Source organism: Lonchura striata, chromosome 6 (genome assembly GCF_046129695.1).
Source record: "Lonchura striata isolate bLonStr1 chromosome 6, bLonStr1.mat, whole genome shotgun sequence".
In the NCBI taxonomy this organism is placed as follows: Eukaryota; Metazoa; Chordata; class Aves; order Passeriformes; family Estrildidae; genus Lonchura; species Lonchura striata.
Window position 1 is genome coordinate 24,426,157 of NC_134608.1, and position 17,485 is coordinate 24,443,641.

Sequence of the window (17,485 nt, forward strand, 5' to 3'; positions counted from 1 at the left end):
TGAACTTTACACAGCACCACAAAATGAGAACAGAATACTGTCTTTTTTCTTTGTTTTAAATTTTAACATGAAGGAAAAGCAAATTTTAAAGCTGGAAAGTGGCTTTTCCACTTGCTAAATTTAAATTTCAATGAAATTGCACTTTAAAATAAAACTGAGCAGACCTATGGGTTTGCTGATGTCTCTTTAAGGAAAATGACATCAATGCAGGCTACACTTGAGAAGGATATAGGTGTGGAACTACATCCTTTTTCATCATACAGTCAGGTGCAAAGGGAAAAGTTAAACTTCAAGATTCCTGTGGCTTAATGAAAATAAATACCATTACAAACAGATCCAAGAACACAGACGCATTAAATACTGTTTGTTTTTCTTCAGATACAGATCATGGGAATGGAGATATTTAACTACTTCAAGACTAATTTTTATTTCATTATAATCTGGTTAAAGTCAGCAATGTCCTAGTATCATGACAACTAGCAAAAGCAAAAAAAAAAAAAAAGATAAAAAAGTGGAAAAAAGTGAAAAAAGTGAACAAGCGCCTATGAAAACACTTCTAAAAGTATTTGATTGGCCTGCTTTCGTTACACTAAGCAACTGAATGTTTATCATAGTTCCTGTATCACTCATCTAGTAATATTTGTAAGAAAGAAAATAAAAATAAGAACACATTTCTGTAGTTCTACAAGAAAAGCTACATAAATTTTAATAAATCTTAAAATTTTGGTGGGTGTTCCACAGTGCCAATTTCCTCATTACAAGGAAGGCATCAAGCAGCAAACTGATCACACAGCACTTATGTCAAATCTCAGAAAAGGACAACCACATCCTAATACTCTACCATAAGAGCAAATAGAAAAACCACCTGTGCACACACAAAAGGCACACTACAGAAGTACATGATGAACAACACTGCTTTGTTTCTCATGCTTGTGTGTAAAAATTTACATAGCAAATTTAACACATTCCCACCCCCTAATCACTTAATGCCTAAAATTCCTACTGAACCTGAAATTTTATTTACTTGAATGTGAATCACAAGAACACATTGAGAAGCAGCATCTTAAAGCAAGTCCAACTGCAGATCACAGAAATTTTAAGAACACTATTCAAGGAAACGAAGTTGTGACTTTCTAAAAGTAATACCAATAACTTTATTAAACTATTCTGTGGATAATAATGATTTTATTATATCAATACCACTAATGATGGAATGGGATAATTTCAGCAACTACAACAAGCATAAACTTTAATATCTGACACAACACGGCATTAGATAAGTATCTTCACATTTTGCCATTTAATCACTCTCAAACAGCACTAACTTTCAAAAAGAAGTATATAACTATATAGCATAACATTACTGAGAGAAATAAATGCTTAAAAAATAATACACTAATTTTTTGTATAACTTCTGTCAGTAGCTTTGAAGATACCACTGGAATGTCTTAGCTTGTCTAATTATGCTCAGTCAGTGCTCTCAGCTCTTTTAACTGCACTCAGCTGCAAGCTGAGATAGTATTTTTCTTGGCAACTAGGTTTACCTTTTTGGTAGTCAATTCCTAAAATTAAGTTAAATGTGTAATACATAGGGAAAAACCAACAGAAAAATAGTAAACATAATACAAACTGGTATTTTCTTTCCTATCAAATACAATAGGCAAGCAAGAAGAATGGTTCCAGTTTCTCACCTGTTAAAACATCAGAATTAACAAGGGAAGTGGGTCAAACATACATTTAGAAACAATGCAATGAAAGAAAGCTAAAGCAGAATTGATTAACCCCAAAGGAAACAAGTCAAGAACATCTTAAAAAAGAAAAGATGTAATATAAAGTTTTGAACATATTTAGTTTTATGCAGTAAATACTGAAACAACAAAAATTTGTTTTTTAAATTGTGAAAGAATTCTATAAAAAAGAAGTATTTTAATATTTTCATTTCCATACACCTCAACTGCCTTGCCTTGGAAAGCCCTATGCCCTTTTCACCAATCCAATCTAAACATAGGAGCATTCTTTTGTTAAATTAGCAACCAAGAACATTTTCAAATTCTGGTCCCACCAAGGGCAATTCATACACATGCCCACCCAGGAAGTAATTCTTCAGCACTAAATACTCTGTTTGCAATTGGACATTTTTATTTATAGGCTAAAGTATAAGTGAACTTGTAAATTGGCTTAAATAAATTACTATTGTAAATTAAAAATGCAGTCTGTTTGCTTCAAGTGAAGCAGTTTTTGATCCCATGTTATATTCTCTCACACTGGAGCATCACACAGCATTTTCAGAACAGTTTTGATTCAGATACAACTCTGCTCTCATTCCACAAATTCTGATGGTAGCTGCAACCCTCTCCCTACAAAGACCTAATCAACAACCAAGCATTTTAATCCTTCTTTGTCCTAATACTACATTGCTGCACCAGATTAGATTTTTCTAATTTATTTCACACTTAACATTTAAACTAGTGTATAGCTAGTCAGAATATGACTATTTAAATGAACATATAACTTAAAGATCAAATTCTGTCTTCAACAGATTTACATAAAGGAACAGAAAGGATAACATTTATCTACCAGTATGTTATGTGGAACTCCTTAACTCAATTTATTATGGATTTCATGGTGCAAAAATTAATGCCCTCCAGGAGCTGAATAATTACCAATTATTTCTTCCAAACCCACAGTGTAATCCTGTGTTTTTGTGATCAATGGGAGTTTTGTGATTCACTTAAAGGGAAGTTGGATCTGTTCCTGGGTTTGCTACTCTAGCAAGAGATACTGAACAAAATGATACCACAGCCACTGTCTTGACTTTTTTTCTATTACATAACAGATGCTATGAACTGGTCTCATGTATTTTAGTCCCTGCTAAAAATAAAACAAACATACTGATGATAATTTTAACTACACATGAAGTCAACAACAGGATTAGAGGCCTTTTTTCAATGTGAATTTCCAGAATATATTTCAGCAACTATAATGGCAACCAGCCTGTAAAGTCACTCATGGACCCTAGTCAGCCCTTCAACAAGGGCTTCCCTACTCTAGAGCTCATAGGAGCATTCCTGCAAGTCATCTGGTGCTCATGTAGCACACTCAAGTCACAACACAGGTACAAACAGCCTCTCATCACCCACTGACACAATAAATTCCTTCTACACACCTATTAGAGAAAAGCACAGGTAAACAAAACAAAAACAAACAAAAGGGAAGAATACTCTGGTGGCCAAAATGAAGTTGATCTAAAGCCACAGATACCACAAATATATGTTTCAAAATAAAAAGTACTTTCAGAATAATTAACTGAACCACTGAGTTTTACTTTCTTTGAAAAGTAGGAAATAAATATTAAAATGCCTTTGGCAAGACTCAGCCAGGTGTAAAGGTACACAGTAATTACAATAACCTGTTTTCATGTTTAGATGTTCAATGAAATAGAGTAAACCCTTAAGCAACACATGCATTATGATAGGAATCCACTGGCATTCAATTTACATGATCATGTCTGTTACTTGTACTTAGTGCCTGTTTCACATGTCATACAAAAAGTTTCAATAAATTTAATTTATTTTAGACAATTGTAACTTACACGTGAACATTTAAAAAAATATTATTTGATTTATTAATACTGTGAAAACCAAAGATCGATCCCAGCAATATCTCATGTTGTAGCGGGCCGAGTCTGACTGGAATCCATGTGCCCACCAAAGCTGCTCTATCACTTTCTCCTCAGCTGTACAGGGAAAAGAAAAACACAACAAAAGGCTCACTCACCAATTAGCATCATGGGCAAAACAGACTTGACTCAGGGAAAAACTAAACTTTAAAACACCTTCCTCCTGCTTCTTCTTGGGCTTAACTTTACGCCCAGCTTTTTCTACCTCCTCCCCATTGCAGAGCAGAGGGACAGAAACAGGGTTTACAGTCAGTTCATCACACATTGTCTCCTTCCTCCGTGGGGAGAGAACTCCTCACACACTTCCCCTGCTTCAGCATGGGGTTCCTCCCACAGAAGAAAATCCTCCATAAACTTCAACATGATTGCTCCCCACAGACTAATTATTCACAAACTGCTCCAGCATGAGTCCCTTCCACGTGGTTCAATCTTTAATGAACAAGCTGCTCCAGTGTGGGTCTCTCGTGGCTCCCTGCTGCCAGCAAACCACTCTATCATCAGCGTGCCAGGAGCCTGGTACAGCACAGGTTTCCCATGCGGTCACAGCCTCCTTTGGGCACAGACACCTGCTCCAGTGTGGCATCTTCTCTGGGCTGCAGGGGCACAGCTGCCTCACCATGGCGTGCACAACAGGCTGCAGGGGAATCTCTTCTGTGGTGGCTGGAGCACCTCCTCCCTGTCCTTCGTCACTGACCTTGGGGTATGCAGAGTTTTTTCTCTCACGCATTCTAACTCCCCTCTCCAGCCGCAAGTGAATTCCCAGTCCTTACCCCTTTCTTCACTCTGTTATCCCAGAGGTGCTGCCACTGCTGCTCACAGGGCTGGCCTTGGCCAGCAGTGGATCTATCTTGAAGCTGGCTGGCATTGGCTCTGTCAGACATGAGGGAAGCTTCTAGCAGCTTCTCACAGAAGATCCTCTGTAGATCCCCTGCTAAAGAACCTTGCCACATAAAGCCAATATACGTATAAACTATTTTCAAAATTCTAATATATAATATTCTTTACTATACCAAAGGCCACCACTCCACAGAAACTGTCAGTTTGCATTTTAACCTGTCCCTAAAGGACAAAGGTTCACATCAAGAATCATCATGAAAAGCAGTAGCCTGCTGTTAAGAAGCAAGCGGGGAGCTTCCTCGCAAAACTAGCGGGGAGCATGCCAAGCATCCTGTCACTTAAAAAACTGGTGGCTGAAAGCAGCAGAGAATCATCTTAACAACTGAGCAGTCACACTGTTTCTTTCCATAGCTGTAGCTGTTCTGCAAAAAAAGGTTCAATACTCCAGTTTTCTTACTTCTTCAAAACCATCTTTCTTTCAAAGGAAAAGGAAAAAGGCAGCAGTCATACAGGAATACCTGTCAGTTGCAACATTAGCTTGTAGTTAAATCTGTCAATAGTCGTCAGCCCAGAAGGGTTGCTTGTTTGTTTCAAAGGTAAGTTTCAAAACATCAATTGCCCACATAGGGTAACAGAGTAAAAGTGACAAGAAGCTTCTGCATTTATTTTGGTGATCTGCACTAAAGTAAGCATCAGATCACTAATTCATAGCTTAAAAGTGCACTATGGCATTTCACTGCTATGAACACACAGCATCTGTTCTGCCCTATGTTTGGCAGACTAAAAAGTAGGTAGCATAAAGATCCATTAGGATATCTCTCAGGTTCGCAACTAAATTTACACAAATCTGTGATGTATAGGCAGGATGCTCTTTCCCTTCATCCTCGGATCATGTGTATCTTCTTGCTTTAAATTCTAATGAATAATTTGTTGATTATTTCCCTAGAGAACTATTGAACATGTATTTTCCCTTCTCCCCTAACCGCTTCTAGCAAGATCTGAAAACTCCCTTACTTTTTTACTAACCTAGGTGCTCTCCGAAACTAAAACCCCCACAAACTTCAAAAAGCAAACGTGGGTCATGTGGCATCAGCATCATACTATTTCTGCCAGTAATACAATGTGTTGGATTTGTCTTGCTACAAGAGAAATACTAAGCATGAAATAAAACATTGTTTTGCTTCTTACTGGTCAGGGAAAAAGTTTAATACCATTATAATGCATTTCTAATTTAGCAGCATCTAGAATGACTTCTAACAAGCAGGGAGATAGATTAACAGGATGTGAAGAAAAGTAACATTTCCTTATCCCAAACAGGTAAACTAATGACTAAAAGAGAAATTAAGTAAATCCAGAAACAAAGCAAGCAAACAATCAAAAAGGCAAGAAATATAATTATTTATCATGTGAAAACTAGGGAAGAGATTTTTGAAATTTAATTTGTTACCCACTACTATTGGGCAGTAGTCACCATTGCAAACTGTAAGGAACTTGCAGTACCATTGCAAGAAAACCTAAAATACCTAGAGAAAGTAGCAGCAACTGCTCCTGTCTTCTTAAATCCCATATGTATTTCATGTCCCAGTCCATCTCTTCACTTTTCATACTGCAACCAGAAGTGCAGTAACTTAGCTGGACAGGCAAGACAAGTTTATCACTTTCAAAATCCTGAAAGCAGTGCTAATCCCTTTACCAGTGACAGAACAGAAGAGCTCACAGCCATCAAATTGATGGCACCTCACTGGTGTACATAGCTCTATCTCACACAGCTGAAGAACCTTGTCACGAATTACAACATTCTGGGTACTAAACACCAAAATAAAACAGAACTACCACATAAGCAGCATGTTTAACTGGCATGACAGTTTTAACTCTCGTTAAACCTTATGAGATTTATAAGCTAGTCCCCATAACATATTTAAATAAACAAAATCTAAAACAAGTGGTTTCGAGTTAAACCAGAGTTGTACATTCCCAAAGCAGAACTGGCCAAGTACAGATGCTCAAGGACAGGTACAAGAACAAGGCAAGAGCATCATTGCACTTCCCTAAAATCCACAGATCCTAGAACCTCCGAGATCTTCTGAGCCAGAAAGCACATTGCTGTGGTTAACTGATTTTTCTTCCACTGCTAAAACACTGCAATTTAAGACTGTTCTAAGTGGAGTTAGAACTTTCTAGAATATTCAAAAGCAACTACAGTGCTTTTGTCCTAATACTACACTCTGAATTCCCAAATAAACTCTTACAGCAACCCAGCTCCAATCACCTCAAGCCCCTGAAGTTGTACTTAGACCCAGCTGTAGTTTTTCCACGGACAAACATCAAACATCAGAAGGTGTGCTGTCTCAGGTAGAACAGTCCTTTGGGTACATTTATTGAATATTTTTCTCCCAAATTCTTCACACTGAGAAACCATAGCCTTTTTCCTCAGAAGAAACAGATCCTCACATCATCATCAAGAATTCTGATTAGCAGGAATTACAAGAGGAGCTGAGGTATACAGTTCATTGGGATTTCCTAAGAAGCTTTAAGTTATAAATATTCAAAAAAAGCACAAACTTTATTTTGGCAAGGTCTTTTGGTGCAGTTTTTTCCTCTTTTTTTTTTTTTTTTTTTATAAAGCATTAGTACAATGAAGAGCATCTTGCACACTTTGTTCTCATCTGACACTAAAGATCCAGAACCGACCTCCTGAATTTGCTCGGGGCAGGTTTCATCTCGGACTGTCCCGGTCCGTTTCTCAGCGCTGTCCCCCTCCCAGAGGCGGCAGCCAGTCCGCCCCCTCCCTTCCCGCAAAGCCGCCGCCTCTGGGACTCCAAGCCCCGCATCCCCGCACGGCAAACTTGCTTCCCCCTGTCTTCAGCTGCGGAGCGGGCGGAAAGTCGGGCCAGCCGGGTCGCCCGGCGGCCGCGGGAGGTAACATTAACCTAGCCAAGGGGCTGCCACGGCACATGCAGCCGGTCAGCGGCGCAAGGGCCCGGCGGCTCGCTCCCGGGGCCGGAGGAGGCCGGACAGGGCCGCTCGCCCGCGGGGAGGCGCTGGGGGCAGAGCGGCCCGACCTAACGCCGTCTCGCCGGGACGCGCCGCCGAGCCCGTGGCAGAGGATGGGGCGAGTCCCAGCCCGAGCGCCGCGGGGCGGCCCCGACCCGGCCCCGCCGCCCCGTTACCTGCGCGCTCCGGCCCCGCCGCCGCCTCCGCAACAAAGCCGCGGGCGGGCGGGGCCGGGGCGCGCGCGCCCGCCGCCCTCGGGAGCGCGCAGCGGCGGGGCCGCGGCCGGGGGCGGGGCCGGGGCGCGGGGGCGCCGCCCTGCGGGAGGGAGAGGCGGCGCGGCGGGGCCGGCGGGCGCGGCGCTGCTCTTGGGTCTCTTCTCCTCGTCCTGCCCCCGCTCGGGCAGCTGCGGTTTCCTTCTCGGGTGTTAGCGCAGGGGTGCTGCCCGGGATGGACGGAATTCCCTACCAAGGGACGCAGTAAGGACAAATGGAGAGACAGACCTTGCCAGGGATATCGAGGACAAGAATGGAGTGGCGCTCATGTACTGGTTTCGGATGAGGCCATATGGAAATAGGACTGAGCCTAGAAGTGCTTTAGGAAACCTGCATAGTGGGGAGGTTGCCCTTTGTGGGGGAGGAGGGAGGGGTGGATGGAAAATAAGGGAGATATGCCAAAGAGACTTTCAGTTGGGGAATTGAATTAGGGGGCATAGATTTGGAGTTTGAATACCGTGAAACGACCTTAATGGTTTTCTAACAATAGCAGAGGTTGTTTGTTTTCTTTAAAGGAGCAGGTGTTATGCTACTGTGTGAACATCCATGTAACTTACATGCATTCTGACTGCTGTTCTCTTTGATGCAGAAAACACACATGCAGAAAACAAATCTATCTGACCAGTTTCTGCACTCTGATGAACTCCAAATTCTCTCTGCTGTCGAAATACTGTAGCAAAGTCCACCTTAATACTAGAATTGCTATTTGTACCCAAGAGAGCATTGCACAAGGAGAGTTACATCTCTGGAACAAAAAAGTGGTAATGCTTCAGCATCTGCTTCTTGATGATAGGGAACACTGGAGACTTGATCATCCAGAAGTATTTATTGAGCAGCATTATCAAGGAGCCAAACCAAGGGAACTAAGGCAAATGCTAATGAAACTTTGAAGTTGAGATTTTAATTACTTAAAGGTCGGCACATTCAAGTTTTATTAATTTAAGGGAGTTATTCTGTATTCTCACAGCAATCCACACTCAGCTCCTATATAGATCAAAACTCCATGTTATTGTTTATTTGCTGATGCATTCAAGTGATATAACTGAATGCTATACCTGACTATTATTCCTTTTTACAATTAGGGTCTCAGTCTTTCAGCATTTTATTAACACTTCTCTGTACATTTCCTACGTTCCCGTCCTTTTCAGTAGCAATAAACCCGTTGTTTTCTTCTAATCTTTGTTCTACGTTACAAAAAGCTACATTTCCTTTCAAAGCTGGAACCTCTAGTCAGTTAGCAACATTTGTGGCTAAACTATCACAAACAGGCACCCAGCAAACTAATGTATCAGAACAGCCCTATTAACTGTCTTGCCCTTAAATGGTGCTACCTCTGGGATGAGCCCATGCTGTCCCCCACGTTGTACTCGGGCATCTTCTGGAAAAGCAGAAATTGGCCTTGCCGAAAGCACTGCTGGAGGCTGTCGGCAATGGCGCTATGTCCCACCACTTCCAGCCCATGCCCTGTCACCGTTTTTTTTACTAAGATGGGTCCACAGGTCCCTGTAATACATGTAATAGTTACTCTCCAAGCGACAAAATACCCGCGTCCTTTAGACTAAAGGTTTTAGAAGGACAGCAGTCTTCAAAAAGACAGCCTGTGATCCCAGCGGCACCAGCGACCCTTCCTAGAAGCTGAGGAGCAGAGGATTTGGGGTGTTAGCTGGGTCCCAGCAGCGATGGGGAGCAGGATGCGCGCTGTATAGCACCAGCCCCGAAGCGGGAGTGTACGGCCCCAGCCTGAGCAGGGGACGGCAGCTGACAGTGCCACAGCCTCGCTCCCCGCCCCAGCCTGGACGGTCGCAGCGCCGGCCGTCCCGGCTGTGCCCCGAGAGAGAGAGAGAGGCTGCCGCTTTCCGGCTGGAAGCGGTGGCCCGTAGCTGCGAGCCCGCGCAGCGCCCGGGGCCGCCCTCTGCCCGGGGCCGGCTGCCAAAGGCCGCCGCGGGGCCGCAGCCCGGCGCCCCCGCCCCCGGCTCCCCCTCCCGCCCGCAGATAACCGCGGCCCCTCAGGCTCTTCCCCAGCCGCCCAGCGCGCACTCGGCCCGGCTCGCGGCCGCTCTCCCGGCGCCTGCTCCCTCTCGTCGCCGCCGCGGCGCGGGTGAGGATGGCTCGGCAGCCCCGGGGCTTTCTGCAGGAGGCCTCTCACCAAGTCGTCGCCGGAGGCTCGGCGGGTGAGTGTGCGCGTTCCTCGTGGGCGGGAAGGGTCTGCCCGTCCCCCGCCGGCGCTCCGCCAACTTGAGGCGCCGGCGGCCGCGCCTCCCCCGCTCCGCGCTGCTCGGGCGGCGGGGAACGCACCGGCTCACCGGCGGCTCCTCCCCCGCCGGGCGGCGCGGGCGGGCCCGGAGGCGACCAAAGCCCGGGGGTCCCGGGGCAAATTCTGTAACGGTGCTCGGCCCGCCGGTGGGGCACGGGGGTGAAGGGGCGCTCCCTGGCTCCGCGGTGTATCTGCGCCACGCACGCCTGCAGCCCCTCGGGCGATAAGAGCGGCGGGCGGGCCCCTTCAACGGCAGCAGCACAGCCGGCCCCAAGGGCTGGAACCGCGCTCGGGGGAGTCCGCGGCGGGGATCCGCCTCCAGCGCCTGGATACGGGACTGAAAACGTAGCTGCCCTGCTCAGACACCTTCCCCGTGACGCTCTTCGTCGCTGAGTTACAGAGAAACCAATGCAGGGATACAGTGGAAATGCATTCCTGTGGGGTTTTTTAAATACTTTTAGGAATGTCGACATTACTCATTCATTTGTAGTCTGATTGTACTGCAAGCTACAAATGTCAAAATCGTACACGTCTGTTTAGCAAGGAAAGCATTGCTAGTCAATTTCTTCCGGTTTCTTACCTGAATCCCAGTGGAACAAATACTTAAGTCAGCTTGCAGTGTAGGAGATTTTAACACAGTATCCTGCTGTTTCAGTCTGCATATGTAAATCTTGTTAATATTTCAATTATGTAGTGTGTGTTTAAGTGTTCCTTAATGTCTCTTCTGAGGTCTAAGTGCTGTCTGTCATAATATGTTTTACATGAAAGAGAAGAGCTACATGGTAATGTTGCTGTGTCTTATGTAATGCTTCAGTGTAATGTGCACAAGAAGAATTCTCCTGTGATTGAGACCTTTGTGGCCGTGACATGACATGTGACCTGGTCTTCCATTCCTTCTAATTCCCATTGTACCTCTAAATCCACTCCTATGCATTCCTGCCACCAACACACATTTGAGCAGTTTATTTTCATGCTAGTGACTCTCTATGCCCTTTGTTTTCAGCCTTCCCCCTTGACAGTGAGAGATGTCATAGCAGAAGTGGAGAAGTCTGGTGTCCCAGTGTATTGTATGACTGCTGTCCCTGACCTTCCAATGTATTGTATGACTGTTTATGTAGCTTTTCTGCAGCCTTTGAAATTCTAAAGTTTTTTTTTTTTTTTGATTCTGCTTGGTACCACCCCCATCTTTCTATAGGAGAGAATGGACAGGTTTACTCTGTCCTAGACTCTTGAAAACCCGTCATACCTGAAGGGATAGTGAGGTGTTTTGCCACCAGATGTTTTGCAAGATGACAGATTTGTCTGCCCTTAGCAGTTGGCCTGTGCCTTAGTGATTCAGATTGATCTAATGCACTATGTTACCATCCTCTGGCAGGAGCCTGTTTTTGCTATAGGTTCTCTTTGTAGAAGAAGAGATTGCCTAACACAACAGTAAAAAAGTTGTGATTTAGATAAATGAAAAATATTTGGTAATCTGGTAGGCATCTGTATTAGGGTGAGAGAATTTTCAAGGAGACTATTGATCCGCATGCAACACTTTCTAGAAAAAGTATAATGTGAGAGGCCTGTTGGATCTAGTCCAGAGACATAATGTTAAAGATGCTGGCAACCTTTTGCTTAAACTCCTGTCAGGCAGGCAAGTTCCTTAGCTGTGTCACTAGCCTTAAATTTGTGCAGAAATTTCTATTAATTTCTTTTGAAATAAACCAGTAATGATTTATTATCTGAGTCTGAACAACACTAAAATTGTACCAGGGGATTTTTATATGTGTGCTTCAAATGGGAGCTCTTAAGTGTATTAGAGGGAAATGGCTGAAACTTGAAAACTTGCTTAACAGATGCTTAAAAATCAGTGGTGTATTTTGCTGCTAATTTATATAGAAAGTAGAAGGTAAAGGCTGGAGTTTTGAGGTCTTCAGTCTAATGGTTAAATTTCTTTGGCAAGTGTAGCTACAACATAGAAAAGGTGGAAGCAAGGACAAAAGGATTGAGTTTATTTCCTGACCTTAGTTTCCCAATATTGCTTTGTCCACCCTATATTGCTTTTGACTGTCTCTGCAGGAGGACATAGGACTTTTGTAGGTGTTCTGTTCTGTTTCATGGCCTCAAGTGAATGCCACAGACATCCTAGAGTGACCACAGCCTGGTATTAAGAAAGAAAGAAAACCAACCAACAAAAACAAACAAACAAACAAACAAAAACCCAAAAACCACAAAAAACCCAAACAAACAAAAAAAACCCAACAAAACAAAACCCCTCCAAAAAACCACCCCAAAAAACCTTCAACCCCCAAACAGACACAAATTAATCTTAGTTACTGGTTTCTAAGAAAGATACTATGAGTTGGACTCTGTCAAAGCAATTGTAGGAAAGTACTGAGGTGGTTGGGAATGAATGGCACAGCCCAATAGGTGTAATTGAAGGGTCAGAAATATTGCCTGCATAAGTAAAATGAGAAGTTATTTAGTGTCTGCATGTCTCATGCAAAAGGAAGTAATTCTGCTAGATTGAGTGGAAAATTATTAGAGATAAACCTAAGCTGGCAGAACAAGTATAAAAGGATTTTTTGATGCTTTGTGAAAGATGACAGGACTTGTTCATGGATTTAATAAAGATAGGGGAAGAGAAAGAAAAAAAGAAATCAAGCATGACCGCTAATCTACAGGACTGATAAAATGGAAGATACTGGTATTCTGGAAGAAGGAGAAAGGAAAGTATTCAGTGTTTTAAGAGAAAATATATAAGCATACCATTGGCTGTCAGAGGCATTGCTAAGTTAAACTTGACCAGCTCTCTGCTGTAACTGAACTGTAAGAGTCAAGCATGACCAATCTCATGCATCCTTTGTCTGTGACAAGGGGTGCATCTGCTTTCATGTGGCTTGAAATCTGACTTCATGTGAAATAGAAAGCTCTGCTTCCTCAGAATGAATGAAATTTTGAATATGAACAAAGTCTTGCTCAGTCTTGGTTTATGTTACTTCTGCTGGCATTGTTTGTCCCATCTTTCAGATTCCTCAATGAAGGTTAATAGCATAATTCAAAATACTTGGTTTTATTTGCTTGCCTGGGTGTATGACAATAGTGAGAAAAAGGACTTTGATTAAAATGTAATTGGGACACTTAGTGAGTTCAGAACCTTCTAGTACAGGGAACTGCAGGCATGCTCCTTTTCTCTAGTGGTTAATTAGTAAGCTAAGGCATGTCTGGAATTTATAGCAAAAAAAATAAAATGGAAAATCAACTCTAAACTTAAGAATCATTGTGAAAAGAACAACTTGGGAGCCTCTGATTTCCTTGGATTTATAGCAATTCTTCAAAATGTTATTTGAGAAGCTCAGTCAATGCAGGGTTCAAGTCACAAGAATTGTTTCTCTAAAACACAAAGATCAAAAAAGTCCTTTTTTTGCCTGCCTGTATGGAAAAGGCAGAAATTAAAACAATAGTGTTGAATACAAAGTCAATGGATATTTCTTTCCTCATAGATTGGAGCTCAGTAGTGCAAAGTATGTTATGTGACACTCAGATTAGTTTGTCAAGACATACTTGTAACAGGCTGTTGAGTCAGTTTGAATGATGAAGTGCAAATGTCATAAACAATTGCACAGATACCTATGGCACAGTAAAGGCAGATGGCTGCATATAGTTATCCTGAAGATTTTAGGATGCTTCTGTTTGACATAGGTGTGTTCTTGTTTTTTAATAACAAAAAACTACAGAGGGAAACAATTAGCTAAAACCACATGTAACGTAAATAAATTGTAATTTATATGTAGTTGTATGATAACCTCTCTTTCTTCCATACATGTACAAATAACCTATAAACATTTTAAACTCTGAAGTAAAAATTTTGAATAATTTATTTCATATATTTATTAAGTGATAAATAGATTGCTTTTTCAGATCTGTAATGTTTAACCAATCTTTAAGTACTTTTCTGCTAAAAATTCAGTGTGTCTCTTTGCCTAATTCCATTTAATAAATGAACATGAAGTGCAAAATTAATTACTGTAAAATGAATATGGAAAAGTCAGAACAAAATAAAATAAACCAGTTACTTTATAAGGATAATTCAGCTGATAATTTTTTCCCCCTGTTCTTCATATTTTCATGAAACAGCAGGGTTTCTTCCTGTCTGTACTTCTCAGCTCCAATTTTTAATTTTTTTTAAAAATTTTTTTTAAGAGTTAGGTTTTCAGCTGCACTGAAACCTAATAGGATTTGGGAGTCTAATTCTCTTAAGCTCCTTTGAAAGTCCAAACCTTTTCTCTTGAGAGATGTTTTATTTCAGGAGTAGAAAAGTTGATTAACCTGGATAGCAGCAACTTCTTTGAACCAGATCTATAAGCAGGAAAGCCACTTGTCAAGCTAAGACTGTCAAATGCAGATACAGTATTAAAACCAGTGCTTGCTCTTCCTGTTGCAAGAGGCATTAGACAGACAAAAATCATTACAAGGTACACTAGCCAGCATACTCTGTGAAACACCTTGGGTTACTTTGTCCCTATGAGTGGGAGAGGGAGCATGATAGATGTACAGGAAGCACTTGAAACAGCAGGAAAATAGTCTAATTATTCCCCTCCCTCTCACTTGTTTTTATTTTTATGACAGTTTTCCAGGAGTTGAAGTTGGGAAGAGTATTCCGTGTTTCCTTGGATGCTTTTTTCTTCCTTTTAAACCGTGCAATGGGCATTCACATGTTATTAAAATAATCAGTTAATGCTCAGAGGTCATTTCAACTAGCTAAGTACTTAGCTACACATTGTAACTTTCTTGACTTGAAAGCATAAAATTTTAAAGGGCTTAAACCTTCTTTTCTCCCTTTATCTGAAGTCACTTAAGGCTGAAATATTATCGGAGGTCACAGTACATGTTTGGCGTCCTTGACTGCCTTAATTTGGTATTTCAGATGTTAGCAAAGTCTTTAAATTAAAAAGCTAAGGATGGGAAGCAGTCAAAAAGAAATCATTTCAAGGAAACATTCTACAAGTTAAAGTACTACAAAGGAATGCACTAGAAGCAACCAATAAAGCCATTTTCTCTGCTCGTCTGAGAAATTAATAGCATGCCAGCGTTGGACTAGGAGATTTGTACAGGAGTTTCCTGGTTGGCAATGTGAGGAGAACTTTGGGTAAGAGAAGACCAAAATAAGGTTGTGTGTAAGCTGAGATATCAGATATCCTGAACCTCCTCCAGTATGTTTGTAGAAATTGGGAGGACATAGAAACTGTTGGGACGTTAAGAGTTGGAAATGATGGAGTACAGTATTTGGGACAGTTTGACTTCAGTGGAAATAAGGAAGAGCCCCCAGGGAAGTTCTGAGAAACTGATGTTAATTTTGAAGCCAGTATAGTTGAATTGTTGGCTTTGGTCTCCTAGGCAATTCAAAGCCATGCAATGTGATATTTTTCAACATGATAGAATATAGCTGCATGCTGCAGACCAGAGCAGTGACCAGCAGTTCAGAGTATGCAGAATGCCGTGGAATGGACCAGCTGAAGTTACCTTGTTAGCTATTCCCAGTAGAAATTTTTCAGTGTATTTTCCCACCTACTATAGCATTTCAGACTTTAGTTCTGTAACATTTTTCAGTCTCTGTGTCTCCCCTGTTCTACCAGCAGATCATTCTAAGAATATCTGAATCTAAAAGAGATTCAGGACTGTTTGCTTTGTATACTTCTAACTGAATTAAATGTTATTGGGTTGCCACAGAAAACATTGTTTAGTTTTAGTGGAAACTAATGAAATCCTCATGAGCTTTCATACATTTTGCTGAATATCCAAAGCTGGAAGCTAGCAAAATTCCTCTAAATTTTCAGACAGTTAAGTAATTTGAAGAAGCAGTAACTTTGCAATATAGCTTTAGTTTAAAAGGAGCAAATGAAAATTGCAATGCAGAATCATGGAATTGTACAGTAGTTTGGATTGGAAATGACCTTATAGATCATTTAGTTACAATCTTCCTGCCATGGAGAGAGATGCCACTCACCAGATGAGGTTGCTCAGGGCCCTGTTCCACCTGGCCTTGATGGAGTTCCAGGAGTGAGGCATTCACAACCTCTCTGAGTAACTTGTTCTAACACTTCAGTACCCTCTGAGTAAAGAATTTCTTCATAATATTTAATCAAAAACCTCCCTCTTTCAGTTTAAAGCCATTGCCTCATCTTGTCACTATCTGTCCATATAAAAAGATCCTCTCCCTCCTGTTAATAAGTCCCATTATGGTACTGGCAGGCCACAGCAAGATCTCCCTGGAGCCTTCTCTTCTTCATGCTGAACACCTCTGGCTCTCTCAACTTGTCTTTGTAGGAGAGATATTTCACTCACTATCATCTTTGTGGCCTCCTCTGTGCCTTCCCCACAGGTCCATGTCATTCGTGTGCTGAAGACTCCAGATCTGGATGCAGCACTGCAGGTGAGGTCTCACAAGAGCAGAGGTGCAGAATCAGCCCCCACTGCTCTTGATGCAGCCCAGTATAAGGTTGGCCTTCTGGATTGTGAGTGCACATTGCTGGTTCACCTCCAGCTTTTCATCCACAAGAATCACAGTCCTTCTCTCCAAGGCTGTTCTCAATTACTTTTTGTCTCAGCATCTACTCTTGTCTTTCCTTGCCTGACCCAGGTGCAGCACCTTGAACTTGGATTTCTTGAACTTCATAAGGTATTTGTAGGCCCCCTTATCAAATTTGTCCATGAATCCTGTCCCTCCGTTGTGTCAACTGCACCAAGCTTCAGTTCATCTGCATATGCGCAGAGGTCTCACTGTCTCTGCCAGTGATGAAGACCTGAAGAGCACTGGTCCCAGGCAAGAGCCCTGAGGGATGCCACACATCACTGGCCTCCACTTAGACACATGGTCATTGACCTCAACTCTGTCTCTGTCCAGAGAGTGTTCAGGGTGAACTGATCTCGTTTGATTGAGTCATTGCAGTGTACCAGAAACTCATGAACAGCCATTTGGAGCTCTTAAAAGTGTTTCAAGCTATGTTTGATGATTTTATTTTAATGTAATAGCTTTTATATGGGGGTTAAGCTGTGAAGCAAATTTTACATGTTTATGTGACAGTGACAGAAACAAACTAAGAATTTTCATAATTTCTAACATGACACCTGTAGTACCCTCAGTGCTTTCTGTAGAATCTGGGACTCTGAGAAGAAGAATTTTTTGGTCGGTGGACTCAGATGCAGCTCATACTAAACTGCTTGTTGAACCTGGGGCTTAAATTTCAGACTTGCTCTGGTACTCACTTGGTTTGAGAACCCTGCAGCCACCTCATAATTCCAAGTGTGTCTTTGTTCCAAATAGGATACACTGGGAAAAATGAGAAGTTGGCTGAGTTTTATATAGTCTGGCGTGTTAGCTAATGGGGCAAAACATTTTGTGCACAGAATCCTCTATGAGTGTAATAAGGCACTTATCCTTCACGTGTGTGTATGGTAAGCCTGAGG

General features: G+C 42.1%; 2 protein-coding genes across 3 annotated transcripts in view; one reads left to right on the forward strand and one right to left on the reverse strand.

Moving 5' to 3' along the window:
* The window catches only part of MIPOL1 (mirror-image polydactyly 1), a 185,695-nt gene extending 177,971 nt beyond the window's left edge, over nt 1-7,724 (reverse strand). Inside the window, exon 1 of one of the 2 annotated variants that reach the window (XM_021542717.3) lies at nt 7,687-7,724. Coding sequence is in view for 1 of the 2 variants with exons in the window: in XM_021542715.2 (XP_021398390.1) it covers nt 7,208-7,347 (140 nt within the window). In the remaining variant the exon portion in view is untranslated. Of the gene's footprint in view, nt 1-7,207; nt 7,476-7,686 lie in introns of those variants that run through there. The other variant, XM_021542715.2, reaches the window with a different exon arrangement.
* Nucleotides 7,725-9,812: 2,088 nt separating this feature from the next.
* Nucleotides 9,813-17,485, forward strand: part of SLC25A21 (solute carrier family 25 member 21) — a 231,485-nt gene continuing 223,812 nt past the window's right edge. Inside the window, exon 1 of the mRNA XM_021542713.3 lies at nt 9,813-9,953. Within this exon, the coding sequence (XP_021398388.1) occupies nt 9,887-9,953 (67 nt within the window). The 5' untranslated portion in view covers nt 9,813-9,886. The remainder of the gene's footprint in view (nt 9,954-17,485) is intronic.